Source organism: Sus scrofa, unplaced genomic scaffold (assembly GCF_000003025.6).
Source record: "Sus scrofa isolate TJ Tabasco breed Duroc unplaced genomic scaffold, Sscrofa11.1 Contig408, whole genome shotgun sequence".
NCBI lineage: Eukaryota > Metazoa > Chordata > Mammalia > Artiodactyla > Suidae > Sus > Sus scrofa.
This window is the reverse complement of record NW_018085196.1, coordinates 41,463-57,870: the sequence shown is the minus strand read 5'-3', so window position 1 is coordinate 57,870 and position 16,408 is coordinate 41,463. Positions and strand designations below refer to the sequence as shown.

The following is a 16,408-nucleotide window of genomic DNA, read 5'->3' as shown; positions in this document are numbered from 1 at the left end:
TACCACATCTTCCGAATCCAATCCTCTGTCGATGGACATTTGGATTGTTTCCATGTCCTGGCTATTGTGAATAGTGCTGCAATGAACATGCGGGTGCATGTGTCTCTTTTAAGTAGAGCTTTGTCCGGATAGATGCCCAAGAGTGGGATTGCAGGGTCATATGGAAGTCTATGTATAGATTTCTAAGGTATCTCCAAACTGTTCTCCATAGTGGCTGTACCAGTTTACATTCCCACCAACAGTAAGCCCTATGGTATGTTGCATCATTTCTAGTAATTTACTATTTTCTCCCATTCTGGTAAGTTGTCCTTTGTTTCTTTGGGTTTCTTTGCTGTGCAAAAGCTTTCCAGTTTGATGAGGTCCCATGGGTTTATGTTGCTCAATTTCTATTGCTTTGGGAGATGACCTGAGAAAATATTCATGATGTTGATGTCAGAGAGTGTTTTGCCTATGTTTTTTTCTAGGAGTTTGATGGTGTCCTGTCGTATATTTAAGTCTTTCAGCCATTTGGAGTTTATTTTTGTGCATGGTGTGAGGGTGTGTTCTAGTTTCATTGCTTTGCATGCAGCTGTCCAGGTTTCCACAATGCTTGCTGAAGAGACTTTCTTTTCCCATTTTATGTTCTTGCTCCTTGTCAAAGCTTAATTGACCATAGTGTCAGGTTTATTTCGGTTCTCTATTCTGTTCCATTGGTCTGTGTGTCTGTTTTGATACCAGTACACACTGTTTAGATGACTGTGGCTTGTAGTATCTCTTGAAGTCTGGAGAGTTATACCTCCTGCTTGGTTTTGTTTCTCAGGATTGCTTTGGCGATTCTGGTCTTTGTTGTTCATATAAATGTTTGGATTGTTTGTTCTAGTTCTGTGAAAATGTCATGGGTCATTGATAGGATTGCATTGAATCTGTAGATTGCTTTGGTAGTATGGCATTTTACAATGTTGATTTTCCAATCCAGAACATGGAATATCTTTCCATTTCTTACATCTTCTTTGACTTCTTTGATTAAGTTTTATAGTTTCGGCATATAGGTCCGTTACTCTTGTCAGGTGTATTCGAGTATTTGATTTTGTGAGGTACAATTTTAAAAGTATCGTATTTTGTATTCATTTCTAATGTTTCATTGCTGGTATACAGAAATGCAACTGACTTCTGAATGTTCATCTTATATCTGCTACTTTGCTGAATTTATTCATCAGTTAAGTAGTTTTGGGTTGAGTCCTTAGGTTTTCTAGTATAGTATCATTCATCTGCATACAGTGACAGTTTGATCTCTTCTCTTCCTATATGGATGCCTTTATTTCTTTTGTTTGTCTAATTGCTGTGGCAGACTTCCAAAACTATGTTGAAGAGCAGTGGTGAGCGTGGCATCCTGTCTTATTCCAGATTTGAGTGAGAAGGCTTTCAGCTTTTCCCATTGAGTATTATATTGCTGTGGTTTTCATAAATGGCTTTGGTTATGTTCAGGAATGTTCCTCTATACCACTTTGGCAGGGTCTTAATCATGAATGGATGTTGACTTTGTCAAATGCTTTTCTGTTATTGAGATGATCATATGATTTTTGACTTTTTTTTGTTAATGTGGTGTATGATCTGATGGATTTGGTATGTTGACATCCTTGTGAACCTGGATGAACTCAACTGGTCATGGTGTATAATTTTTTGTTATTTGTTGGATTCGGTTGGCTAAGATTTTGTTGAGAATTTTGCATCTATATTCATCAATGATATTGGCGATAGTTTTCTTTTTTGGTGGTATCTCTGCCTGGTTTTGGAATGAGGGTGATGGTGGCCTCATAGAATGTCTTTGGGAGTATTCCTTCTTCTTCAACCTTTTGAAAGAGTTTAAGGAGGATGGGCACCAATTCCTCTTATATGTTTGATAGAATTCACCTGTGAAGCCATCTGGTCCTGGACTTTATTTGTAGGGATGATTTATACTCTCAATTTCATTTCTAGTGATGGGTCTGTTCAGTTGGTCTGTTTCTGCTTGATTCATTTTGGCAGCTGTAAGATTCTAGAAAATTGTCCATTTCTTCCAGATTGTCAAACTTATTGCCATATAGTTGTTCATAGTATTCTCTTATGGTTTTTTTGTATTTCTGCTGTATCCGTTGTGATTTCTCCTTTTCATTTATAATTTGGTTATTTGGGTTCTTTCTCTCCTCTTTTTAGTGAGTCTGGCCAGGGGTTTTCAATTTTGTTCACCTTTCAAAGAACCAGCTCTTGGTTTTATTAATTTTCTCTATTGTTTTTTGAGTCTCTATTTTATTGATTTCTTCTTTGATCTTTATAATTTCCTTCCTTCTGCTGACTTTAGGACTTTTTGTTCTTCTTTTTCTAATTCATTTAGGTGGAGGGTTAAGTTGTCAATTTGGGATCTTTCTTCTTTTTGAGAAAGGCCTGGATTGCTATAAATTCCCTCTGAGCACTGTTTCGCAGCATCCCATAGATTTTGAGAGGTTGTGTCTTCATTATCATTTGTTTCAAGGTAGTTTTTAATTTCCTTCTTGATTTCCTCATTGACCCATTGGTTTTTTAGTAGCATGTTGTTTAGTCTCCATGGAGTAGGTTTTTCTCTTTGCTTTTCCCATGGTTGATTTCTAATTTCATGGCATTGTGGTCAGAGAAGATACTTGAGATAATTTCTATGCTCCTAAATTTATTGAGATTCGCTTTGTGTCCCAATATGTGGTCGATTCTTGAGAATGTTCCATGAGCATTTGAGAAGAATGTGTATTCTGCTTTTTTTGGATGTAGTGTCCTGAAGATATCATTAAGTCTAACTTTTCTATTGTTTCCTTTAGGATCTCTGTTGCTTTATTGGTTTTCTGTCTGAGGATCTGTCCATTGATGTGAGGGGGGTATTAGGTCTCCTACTATGATTGTATTCTCATCAATATCTCCTTTATGTCTGTTAATATTTGTTGTATGTATCTGGGTGCTCCTATGTTTGGGGCATATATGTTGATGATAGTAACATCCTCTCCTTGGATGGATCCCTTAATCATTAAATAGTGTCCTTCTTTGTCTTTCTTTATGTCTTTTGTTTTAAAGTCTATTTTGTCTGATATGAGCGTTGCAACTCCTGCTTTTCTGTCATGTCCATTGGCATGAAATACTTTTCCCCAGCCTTTCACTTTCAATCTATATGTATCTTTTGTCCTAAGGTGAGTTTCTTGTAGGCAGCATATTGAAGGTTTTGCCTTTTTATCCACTCAGCCACTCTGTGTCTTTTGATTGGGGCATTCAGTCCATTGACATTTAAGGTGATAATTGATAGATGATTATTTATTGCCATTTGATCCTCGTGTTCCAGTTGATTCTATGGTTCTCCATTCTTCTTTTTTTTTTTTTTTTTTTTTTTTGGGTGGATGGTCTCCTGTTATTATCTGCTTGAGTGTATTTTTTTTTTTCATTTTTTGCAAATGCAATATTTGGTTTTGGCTTGTGGTTGCCCTGTTTTTTAAGTATGCTAACCCCTTCCCATAATTGTGTGTTTTAGCCTGATGGTCCTGTAAGTTCAAACACTTCATTATTATATTAAAATTAAGAAGAGAGACATACATACAAACAAAAAGGATTATTTACCTCCTAACATCCCTTGCCCACATTTTATGGTTTGATGACTCTTTTATTTTTTTCTTTTTAATTTTATTTGTTTGAAGCATGTTCATGATTAAATCTGTATGCTGGCTTATTTGAGTGACTTCTCTCTGATTACGGTTTCCTCAGTCCTAGTTCTTCCTCTTCTTCTTCTTCTTTTTTTTTTTTTCTTTTCTTTTTTCTTCCCTTTCCTTCCTTTCTTTTGGTTAGAGAAGCCCTTTCAATATTTCCTTTAACCTGGGTTTTGTGTTGCTGTATTCTTTAAGTTTTTGTTTGTTGGAAAAATTTTATTTCCCCTTCTATTTTAAATGATATTCTTGCTGGATAAAGTATTCTAGGTTGCATATTTTTTCCTTTAGCACTTTAAATATCTCTTGCCATTCCCTCCTGGCCTGTAGTGTTTCTGTAGAGAAATCAGCTGATATTCTTATGGGGGTTCCCTTGTAGGTAACATTCTGTTTTTCTCTTGCTGCCTTTAGGATCCTCTCTTTATCACTAACTTTTGCCATTTTTATTATGATGTGTCTTGGTGTGGGTCTGTTTGGGTTCAGTTTGTTTGGGGCCCTCTGTGCTTCTTGTATCTTGAATCCAGTATCCTTTAGATTTGGGAAGTTTCCAGCGATAATTTCTTCAAATATATTTTCCATTCCCTTATCTTTTTCTACTCCTTCTGGAATTCCTATTATGCGTAGATTGGCCCGCTTTATATTATCCCATAGGTCTCTTATATTGCTTTCCAGTTTTTTGATTCGGTTTTCTGTCTGTTGACCAGATTGAGTGATTTCCATTATTCTATCTTCCACATCACTGATTCGTTCTTCTGCATTATTCATTCTGGTTTTTACTGCCCCTAGTTCAGTTTGCATCTCTGCAAATGAATGTTCTAGTTTTTCTTGGCTCCTCCTTATATTTTCTAGCTCCTTTCTGAGGGTATCTGTATTACTGTTCAAATCTTCTCTTAATACTTCAGTATTTTCAGTATTTCTCTTTTGAATTCTAGGTCTGTCTGACTGCAGAGATCTGTTTCATTGTTGACTGTTTTAGGTGAGTTCTCCTGTTGGTTTGACTGGGGGTGGTTTCTCAGCTTCTTCATCTTGCTTGTTGTTTTCTTTCTCCAGAGGGAGTTGTACTCTCCGTTATCGGGTATTGTTTGCCTTGTCACTGCCGTGGAATATTTCCTGAGGGCTGTCGTTGTTGGTCAATCTTTTTTGAGGCAGTGTGGCTTTTCTGGAGTGTTGATGGAACTAACAGTGTTTCTTTGAAGCAAAGGAGGACTTCCTGAGGGCAGACTGGACTGGGAGGTCCACCCCACGATGATAGCAGATTTCACTTGGTTCTCAGCACCCCCTGGGGTCTTGGGCAGGTAGCAGGGCCCTTGGAGACTCAAGAGGCTCCTCCCCAGGGCAGCCCGACTCAGAAAGACCGTCTGAGATCTTTTCCCAATTCGGCCAGGCTTGTTGCAGCTTTTCTGGGCTGCAGGGGGTCCTGCCTGGAGCTGGCAGTCCTATGCAGCTGGTCCACTAGGTCTCAGCACCCCTTGGGGTCTTGGGCGGGTAGCAGGGCCCTTGGAGACTCAAGAGGCTCCTCCCCAGGGCAGCCCGACTCAGAAAGACCGTCTGAGATCTTTTCCCGACTCGGCCAGGCTTGTTGCAGCTTTTCTGGGCTGCAGGGGGTCCTGCCTGGAGCTGGCAGTCCTATGCAGCTGGTCCACTAGGTCTCAGCATTCCCTGGGGGCTTGGGCAGGTAGCAGGGCCCTTGGAGACTCAAGAGGCTCCTCCCCAGGGCAGCCCGACTCAGAAAGACCGTCTGAGATCTTTTCCCGACTCGGCCAGGCTTGTTGCAGCTTTTCTGGGCTGCAGGGGGTCCTGCCTGGAGCTGGCAGTCCTATGCAGCTGGTCCACTAGGTCTCAGCACCCCTTGGGGTCTTGGGCGGGTAGCAAGGCCCTTGGAGACCCAAGAGGCTCCTCCCCGGGGGAGCCCGTCTCAGAAAAACCGTCGGAGAATTAGGTCGATCTATTCACGGCCTGGCTAGGCTTGTTCTAGCTTTTCTGGGCTGCAGGCCTTTTCTAGGGGGCTGGTGGTGTTTGGTGCTGCTCTGTGGAAGTGTAGCCCCTCCAAAGGGCAAGCAGGCCTGTGCAGGGAGAGCCCCTGCGGTGGTAGGCTTCAGGCAATTGTTGAGGCCAGCCCTCCTGGGTGGCAGGCAGCCCCAGGTTCCGTGAGAGCGTAGGGGGTGGCGGGGTGGGGGAGGGAATGCACTGGGAAGCACAGCTTTCTGCTAGCTAGCGGGCCTGTAAGCTTGCTGTGGCGTGGGGGGTATTCTATGGGAACCCACCCCTTCTTCTCTCCGCTCCCCAGCACGGGCGCAGACCAGGCTCTTCTCCCAGGTTCCCTCTGAGGCGGCTTTCCACTTCCCCGCCCCTAGAGTATTGCTCCCTTCCTCTGCGACAGCTTTGTTTTCTAGTCTCCCAGGCAGTCTCTGCCCCGTCACATGGTTTAGAGACCTCCCAAGCAGTTTCCGCTCTTCCCCGCCCCCCTAGCCGGGAGACTAATCTCTGGAGCCGAGGTCTCGGTGCCCAGCCCCCACCCAGGCGTCCCCCGGCCCTTTCTTGGGGACTAACCTTCGGAGGCGAGGTCTCGGTGCCCAGCCCCCACCCAGGCGTCTCAATTTTTGGTGACTGTGCCCGTAGTTCAGATGGTCCGTTGGGTTCTTGATCCGTTTTTCCGTACTCCAACTTACTGCTACACTCTTCTCTGCATCTGGGGATTCCTCCGGTTCATTTGATCTTTCGCCCGGTAGGAGACTTTCCAGGGTGCAGGATCTCTTTCTCCTCCGCAGTTCCCTTTCGGGAGCGCCCGTCCCGCTCGGATTCACCTTCTCTCACTCTCCTCTTTTCTCCCGTTCTGCCCAATAATGTCACGAACTTCTTGCCATTATTGGAGTTTAGGTTCCTCTGCCAGCGATTGGTTGCTGTTCTGTGCGAGTCATTTCTTCTGTAGATGTGCTTTTTTTGTTGTGTTTGTGGGAGAGGGCGAGCGTGTCCCCCTACTCCTCCGCCATCTTGTCCTCTCTCCCACGATTTTCTTTTTTTTGGGAATCATTTTCAGGCAGAGCTACTTGATTAGTGAATGTCGTTAGTGGAAGGAATATTAAATAATACATATGTTCTTTTCTTTATGATATTTGTCTTAAATTTATTTCAACTTTTATTGAGACATCAGTGGGACATATAAAATTGTATTGGTTTTAGGTGTACAATGTTATAGTTACTATAATGAGTTAACTTTCATCACCACACACAGTTACAATTTTTTTTTTCTTGTGGTGGGAACTTTTAAGTTTTCCTCTTAGCAACTCTCAAATAAACCACATAGGATTGCTAAGTACAGTCACCACGCTGTATGTTACATCCCCAGGACTCATTTATCTTATAACTGGATGTCTGCACCTTTTGACCACCTTTGCCTATTTTACCAATTCCCATTTGTGGAGCAGGGTGGGGCCCTGCTCTCTGGCAAGTACCGATCTGTTTTCTGTATCAATATGTTGAGTCTTTTTTTAGATGTGACGTGTATGTGAAGTCATATACTATTAGTCTTTGATTTATTTCACTTAGCTTAAGGCTTTCAAGTTCCATCTTTTTTTTTGCAAATGGCAGCATCTCCTTCCTTTTTATGGCTAAATAATATATTAATATATTATTATTTACATAATTGCATAGATTTTTCAGGTGTTTACATCATATTAATCATATAATAACTATGGATATATATATATGTATATATATATATATATATATATATATATATATACCGCATTTTCTTTATCTGTCATATTTCTTTGCTAAAGCAAAAGCAGTGGTTCCCAAATGTTGACCATATAACATTTAAACACACAAGGTGATTTCTCATAATACCTTTCACACAGTGGGCATTTCATTCATGTATTCTTATTGATTGCTCAATCTGGTTTCTGTTTATCAACACATTTTTAATCTCTGAGGCTTTTTACTTATATTCTTTGTTCTAAGAGACATCTGTGCTGGTTTTTAGCCTCCATGACTTTACCACACCCTATTCACCTTGATGTTTTCTGCTGTTTTCAGATCTTATAGAACCTTTAGAGTTCATCTCAAGTGCCATCTACTTCATAAACCTATTTCCGTTTCCTCCTAATCAGACTTATCCATTACTTTTCTGAGAGCCTTTGTACTTTTTGCCTGTGCAAAATAATTTAGCACGTATGGTTAAGTCGTTGCGGGGTAGATTCTAATTATATTATGCAATGTTGTTTTTTCAAATAGATAAAATGGTGTTACTTTTGCTTGCATATATAGTTTCACATTTAAACTTATGATACAGAGATCAGGAAGCACGCAATTAATTCTGTCAATCAGATTCATCATTTGCTTGCCTTGAAAAGTCTGCTGGCTCCAAGTGATAGTGCTCTGCCTGGCCCCCAGCACTGTCCCAATTTGGAAAGTCTCTCCACTGCCTACACACACACGAGATATCCACTACTGTTTGTTCTGTGTAGAGACAAAGATTGTGAAGCTAAGTTTAGGCAACCATTGAAAGAAGTGGCAGGAAAATAGGGAGATCACTTTAATATCCATTTTAAATTAAACACACAGAGGCTTGGAACAAATTAAGCAATTTTTTTCTCAAGTGGAGAGAAATTGAGGGTCAATGACTGGTCTTCTGAGTCCTAGTCTAATGTGTTTGTATCATACAATTTTTCCCCCTCATTAATCTTTTCTACTTCTGCAAGAATATTGACACTGTGCTAGCAGAGCATTTAAGTTAGATGAGCTAGAGCATCTGTGGTAAACTCTCATGGATGTTGATGTGAGACTCAGTTAGGAAAGTAACCTTTCCTCAAGGAGAAAATTAGATTTAATTACTATTACTCTTACTATTACACTTACATTTTTCAAGCGACATATTATTCCACAAGTGTGATATCAGGCTGACTAAATTATGGAAGTCCTGATTAGCTTATAGAAGTTCAGTGTCTTGAAAGGATTTATTGTAATTTAATGTAAATTCCAAGTATATACCCATTAATTGTGAGAAATAAAAGGGAGGTTAAGTATTTGAAATTTTGGTTCAATTTGCAACCCAAATGCCAAAGACTGGAAAAGAGAATAAAAGTAAGTGTAAGCAAGAAAACAAACAATGATGAGCATAACCTGTAATTTTCTCCTGAGTCCATTACTATTGTGTATTTTGTGTGCTTGGATAATTGAAGATAGCAAAGTCTTAATGTATTTTCTAGCCCTATTAATTATAGATGGTACTAAGCTAAGAGCAGACTTGGCACAGAACTTATGTACTCTCTGTGAACCTTTTTTTGTGGGATGGTGAGCTGTTTCTGAAGGCAACTCTAAAAAGGTATTACGTGGACCATAAGAACGTCGACACTATTCTTTATCAAATTAAACATGTTTTATGTGAGTCATTATTGTCGTTCAGACTGGGGAAGTGAAAATTATCCAAAGACTCCTCCTTTCTTTACATTTCAAGAATTGTAATGTGATAGAGGAGAAAATATTACCTTTTCTTTTACTTTTAAAGTCCAACAATGTATCCAAAGTTCCAAATCCATCCAGATTATAATTATTAATAAGGATTACAATTATTAAACAAAGCCGTCTTTTAGAGATAGGTTTTAGATCATAGAAAAATACCAAAGTTTTATTCATCATCACATTTTCCCATAAAAATATAAACATTATACCATGATATAGGACAATGAAAATATTTATTTTATGAAATTCCACTACATACACATATTAGTACAATCCCTCAAAATTTATGTAAATTCCATGTAGATTTATGTCAAAAGCCTAACTCACCTCCAACTTGTCATATTTTCTTTCCATTGGGATTGAGACAATGATGAAATAAATCTTTCATGAATGAATGAGAAATGAGTAAGCCTTTTTTGTCACCTTTAAAATCCTTTAATTTGTGCCTTCTCACTCCTGTGTATCATGATAAAGAGGTAGATAGGCTTAAGTAACTTAGAGCCATTACTCAAGATAATGATATTGATGTCATGATTAGACGCCAGAAAAGGTAGGGTGGTTATATTGTTTGCATCCACAAAGTGTTTGCATATAAGAATTATTACATAAATCGATCTCTGTGATCTAGGGATTACTTGCCTCAGTAAAAATGAAAGTTAGATAACCTTATTATTGCCTCCATCACATTAATTTTTTCTATGACTTCCAGGTCCTTTTTGATTTAGTAGATTTGTGATCAACTCTCATCAGCTTCTTCAGTGCCTCCTTCATGTCTTTATTCCTTAAAGTGTAAATGAGAGGGTTGAGACTTGGTGTGATGATGGTGTAAAAGAGGGTGAGAAATATGACCTGACCTCTGGAGGCATTGTTACCTGGTTGCAGGTACATGTAGATAATAGCTCCGTAGAAGATAGACACCACGGTGAGATGAGATCCACAGGTATTGATTGCTTTCCGCTGGCCTGCCCTTGACTTCATTCTCAGCACAGCTTTGGCAATGTAGCCATAGGATATAAGAATAAGGATGAGTGGTGTAAGGACAATGGCGATGCCTAAAGCAAAAACAGACAATTCAACTGCTGTGGTGTCTATACACGCTACCTTGAGCATAGCTGGCAACTCACACAAGAAATGATCCAGAAGGTTGTTTCCACATCTAGGCAGATTCAGAGTGAGTGTACACAGTACAACAGAATTGGCCAAACTAATGCTCCAGACCATGATAATCATCTTGAGACATAAATGTGGGTTCATGATTACCAAATAATGGAGGGGCTTACAAATAGCTGTGAAACGATCGTAGGACATAACAGCTAGGAGAAGGCACTCGATGGAGCCCAACCACATATAAACATAGAGCTGAATGACACAGCCCCCATAGCTGATGGTCTTATGAGGCCCCCACAAGTTAACCAGCATCTGAGGGACGATGCTCGTTGTGAAACATAGGTCTGGGAAAGATAAATTCCGGAGGAAGAAGTACATTGGTGTGTGGAGGTGGGAGTCCAGGAGAGACGCAAGAATGATGGCTGTGTTACCGACCAGTGTGATCAAGTAGAAGGTGGCGACAACTCCTGACAGGGCCATCTCCAGTTTGGGATGGTCAGAGAAGCCCAGCAGAATGAAATCATGCAGAGAAGTAGAGTTTCTTTGGCCCATAGTCCTTCAGTGCCCAAATCCTAAACTGATTTTGGGGTTGGAGAAGGAGAGGGAGGAGAGGGTAGGAGGAAGAGTAGGTGGAGGAAGAGGAGGAGGAGGAGAAGAAGGAGAAGGAATGTGTCAACATAGAGTAAAAATTTGATGAGATACAGAAGTAAACAAGGTAGAGAATTTATACAAACATTAAAAAAATTAATGGTTCAAGTAAAAATTATGGCCAAGTAAGTCTGGTATTTGTAGGTTCTTTTAAAGTAATAAATTTAATATTATATTTTTATCTAGATGACCTTACCTCTTAAATTCAGACCTAGCTCTTAAACTTAGGGTCTGAATTTTCTCATATGTCAGTCTGGAAGTTTGGACTAGAACTTTTTCTAAAATAGTGTGATTGTGTGATTATCCATAAAACTCAGCTACTTGATGTGGGAATATTATTCTTTAACTGAGTTAGTGAATTCACTTATTACATCTAATTATTTGGCTTTTGTTGGAATGAAGGATTAGTCCTCTTTTCCATTAGTTATTTACCAATTTGATTTACACCTTTGCTTTTCTGATATATTATGTAGTAGATCTGGCATGATTCCTTGGTACCTTTATCTTTCTCAACTCAGTACCTAGTTTATCACCTAAACTGGTACATTTGAATTCAAACATATTTGTTAACCATCCTCTCACTTAAAAATATGTCCTCCATCACTATGCTAATCCAAAAAAGTACCATTCTGGTGAGTGTTGTTGATAATGAGGAAGACTCTACATGTGTATAGGGAGGGCATAAATGGGAAATATCTGTACCTTTCTCTCAATTTTGTTGTAAACCTGAAACAGCTCTACAAATAAAGTTGAATAAAAAGATAGAAAACTTAGAGAAAAATATATGAATGAAAATTAAATTTAAATATCAAACTGGTGACACTTTCTCTCTGTATAGTACCAAAGTTGTGCTTACTGTTTGTTATACCATTTCAATCTATTTCCTGAATATTATGAAGAAATTGCTTCAAACTATGGCCATGATTCATAAGTGGATACATTTATAAGACTAAGTGGTATGGCTGAGACAGTTGTTTTGAGAGAGCCGTTTGGTGATTTCCTCAGAACTAGCTTCCCAAGAATTATTTGAGTCTAGGTTCTGCCAAGTTGGATAGTAAGAAAAAATTAACTTTCTGAAATGTATTACAAGCTTTTATACACCATTAGAATTATGTATTGTCTGAGCAGGGGGGTGAATTAATAATTAATGATTACTTATTTTGATAGGCATATGTTTTATGTAACCTCTGAATAAGACAGAACTTCAGTTAAAATTATATGAATGCAAAAATGAAAATTCTTTTAAAATTAAAGACAATACCATACAATTAATTTCTTAACTATTTCAATTATTCTTGTAGCCTCGAAAGATTAATTTGGGAAGGGAAAATACCCATCTATTAAAAATCTCCCATAGGAAATCTCCCCGTAATTTTTCATGCTCATTGTGAGATTTAGAAATGGATCAAAAATGTGAATTCTTTCTAGCTCTTCAGTCTTCATGAATAAAATATTACATTTCAAGCCTTCATTTTCAATTTAATCTACATTTCTCTCTTTTTAAAAATGCTGAATCAAGGAGTTCCCGTTGTGGCTCAGCTTGTTAAAAATCTGACTGATATCCATGAGGATGTGGGTTTGATCCCTGGTCTTGCTCAGTGGGTTAAGGAAGAATCTGGCATTGCTGCAGGCTGTGGCATGGGTCACAGATGTGGCTTGGATCTCGCATTGCTGTGGTTGTGATGTAGACTGCAATTCTGATTTGACCCCTAGCCTGGGAACTTCCATATACCTCAGGTGCAGCCAAAAAAAAAAAAACAAATCCAGATGATTTCTCTGAAATTTCACTAGAGAAAGAAAAAGAAAAAAAAAAAAAAAGGAGAAATAAAAAGAAAAAAAAAGGAAAAAAATGCTGAATCAAAATGTCTGAAATCACAAATCAATAAATAACATTAGGATTATAACTTTTAAAAATGTAAATCACTATGCCATATACGTGAAACATGTAATATTGTACACCAGCGATACCTCAAAAAAGTAATAGCATCATGCCCTCTACTTACAATAGAGAATAAATTTTTTTTTGTCTTTTTGCCATTTTCTTGGGCCGCTCCCATGGCTTATGGAGGTTCCCAGGCTAGGGGTGGAATTGAGCTGTAGCCACTGGCCTACGCCAGAGCCACAGCAACGCGGGATCTGAGCCGCTTCTGCGACCTACACCACAGTTCACGGCAACGCCGGATCCTTAACCCACTGAGCAAGGGCAGGGACCGAACCCGCAACCTCATGGTTCCTAGTCGGATTCGTTAACCACTGAGCCACGACGGGAACTCCAAGAGAATAAATTTAATTTTCCTCCATAATGGAGATAAAGAGAATTTCTCTTCAGAGGTTTACAATATTTATTTGTTCTAAACGTCCTGAAAGTCAGCAGGATCCTTAGTCTTTGTAGTTCCAAATTCTCTTTCTTTTACGTCCCACAAATTGTTTTACCAACTTAGACACACTATTTTCCAAGAGATATTAAAGAGTAACATTACTGTGATCCAGAGAGCGTTTCCCTGATGTTGTACTTTTTGACCCGTGTGGAGACCACTCTGTGGAAACCAGATCCTGGTTAAGCATTTGCTCTCCGGGGCTGCAGCTTTCTCCTTTTTTTTCCCTGCAGCACCACTGCGAGTTCTGTTTTTTTCCTGATGTGTGTTAAAATATAGATTCTCGACAGGACTCCTCCTTCTTGAACATGTGACTTCGAGGAAGGGGAGGAAACGTGTCAGAAATTCTTACTACTTGTTCTGACTTTAAATCAGCTTGCAAATAGTCTTGGTCCCAGTGAAATATTGAAAAGCAACCATTAATTCAAAATAAGAATAAAACAAATTTCCCAATGTTGCCTGAAAACCCAGACCTCAAGAAAGGTTTCAAAGCCATCCAGACTACATCCCATTGATTTCAGTAGAGTGCCACAGAAAAAAAGCCTGTAAATGAAACAGCTGGAGAATTAGAAGATATTCTGATATTTCACTAAGAGAAATTTAATAGATGCAAAAGTTATTCACTGACAGAAAAGCATAAGATAGGGAATGAGGAAAATGTCTTTTAGACATTTTTCTCTAGTAGTGAATATGTTACAAATAAACTTTTCTGTTAGAGTGTGCATTTCCAATACTCAAATTATAGTATGTGTTATTTCTATAAAATAATCCTACCATTGATAGTACATATTGATTTGGAAAAAAGTTGCTGGAGCGTATCATTTAAAAAGTTACTGGAGCGTATAAAAAAGTTATCTGATGCCTGAGGTTGAATAGTAATTTTATGAAAGATATTCAATCTGCAAATCCCTAAATAATAAGTTGAGGATCATAAGATTTATACTTTTATACAGTCCTAATGTGGCTTTGTCTTGATGACTGTGATTAGTAATTCAAACACTTCAGTATCTGTAAAACTAATTCTGTTTGTGTCTTAGAGGTCAGTGTTTAAACCCCCCAGTTTTAGAGTGAGTAGTACTCAGAAGAGTTTTATGAGTTGGCTTATGGTCCAAGACTCCCTTGAGTTAAAATTACATTCCACCAATAATTAATAAAATACAGAAGCACAAATTGATTGCCTTATGATATGTACATGTTTAAATGTTGCAAGTCTCATCTCTGAGTCATAAAACAATTTTAACTATCTGCTTCAGTATGGTAATAATTTTTGTATTCTATATTTGAAACGTAGTGTGGTGTAAAGTAGATGGAGCCAGACTTTCTGAACTGAATCCTGTGGTTTCAGTTATCAGCCGTGTGAACTTGGGAAAATTATTTAACTTTTTGGAGCATCAGATTTCTTATCTATAAGAGAGGGATAATAATACATACTTTAAGCAGTTAGTATGAGGATTAAATAAATTTAATATACATAAAACAGTATAATACTGGTTAACACATAGTAAGCATTCAAAAAAGTGTTAGCTATTACTATTTCAATCAATTCAAGAGGTGTGTATGCTGTAAAAATAATCATTTTTATCACTTTTGGTAGAGCTCATACTGATATTTGACAAGATATATGGTAAACACCTCTCCCTCTTTTTTTTTTTGGCAGCACACTTGGCATGTGGAAGTTCCCAGGCCAGGGATTGAACCTGCGCCATAGCAGTAATTAGAGCCGCAGCAGTGACAATGCCCGATCCTTAACCCGTTGAGCCACCAGGAACTCCAACATTTTCCCTTTTTCAACCATACTTTTAGAACTGTATACGTATAGTGTAAATATTATTTATTTATTTATAAAGATAGTAAGAAACTTAAAATAAATCAATGACACATTTTTTGGTCTAGCAAAATTCTAAACATATGGAAACTTGACAATATCCACTTTGATTTAAAGATCTCAATTTCATTCTTGTATTTTTTCTATTTGCCTTTAGTTTTCTATAGCTTTCTTTTTTCTTTTTAAAAATTTCTTTAAAGTTGGAATTGAATTTTATAATTTAAGTCCAATTGTGAAAAATATTCAGTTTTTGTTTTAAGAAATTAAAAAACAAAAATGTATATAAATTTTCGTATATGTATATTTGCTTTAATTACATTACTGCACTGTGATTCCCTAGTCCCTTGATCCTTATTCTATAAGTATATTCCATGGGTTGGCTCTCTGGAAACATTACAGAGCAATCATCTAGATTCTTTAATTTTTGGAAAATTTCCCAGTGTTTTTCCAGGGATGGGTAAATTCAGATTGTGAAGCAGGTGCTTTTGCCCTAGACATACAATATAATGTCTTTTTGAACCCTTTGACTAAATCAAGAGGTGTTCTTCTATTTCCTTTTTATTTACCTTTTTTTTTTTCTTGCTTGCTTTAGTCCTTTACTTTTAGGAGACATTTACAGCGAATTATTAGCAGCACCTCATTGTTTGGCTGCATTTCACAATAACTGGAGTATTTGGAAATTTTAGAAAGATAGAGTCTGAGGCTCCTATGCCCTCACCAGGGATTCTAGTATTCTCTGTTTATGCTGCCCCATTGGACACTATCATATAGTTACAAGGCTTTAAATGCTACCTACATTTTGATGGCTTTCAAATTTGTATTTCCAGTCTTCTCCATTGAGCATCAAACTGGTAGTTCCAACTGCCAAACTTCATTCATTTTTGGATGTTTAGCAAAAATATTGATCTAAACATGGCAAAAATAAAACTCTCGATTCCCATTGTGCCAAATCTGCTCTCTCTTCATTCTTCCTAAGCATAGTAAATGGGACAAATATCTACTATTACTGGCCAGAAACCTAAGGCCATCCTTAATTACTCCCTTGCCCTCACCTTGAAAATTTTACCTATTTCAATGTTTACCTCTTCTCTCCTTATTTACAGCTACTGCCAACAATGAGCCACTCTCTACCCCCGACATCATCCAATGGCCTCCAAACTTGTTTCCCTCCTCTAACTTTATTCCTTTTCAATCCATTCTCCATTTGGCAGCTAAAAGTGTTCTTAAAATTTTTATTTTTTTCCATTTACTTTTTTGAAATCTTTTAAGAATCTTTACACACTTAGAATAAGATTCAGACTCCTTATCATGACCTAGCCCCT

At 38.2% G+C, this 16,408-nt stretch overlaps 1 protein-coding gene across 1 annotated transcript; it reads right to left on the bottom strand.

The window, feature by feature from the left end:
- Positions 1-6,685: 6,685 nt before the first annotated feature.
- LOC110258743 (olfactory receptor 2W1-like) lies at positions 6,686-10,948 on the bottom strand. The gene has a single exon (XM_021082011.1). The coding sequence runs from the start codon at positions 10,788-10,790 to the stop codon at positions 9,828-9,830; it is 963 nt and encodes a 320-aa protein (XP_020937670.1). The 5' UTR covers positions 10,791-10,948; the 3' UTR covers positions 6,686-9,827.
- Between the last annotated feature and the right edge of the window lie 5,460 nt (positions 10,949-16,408).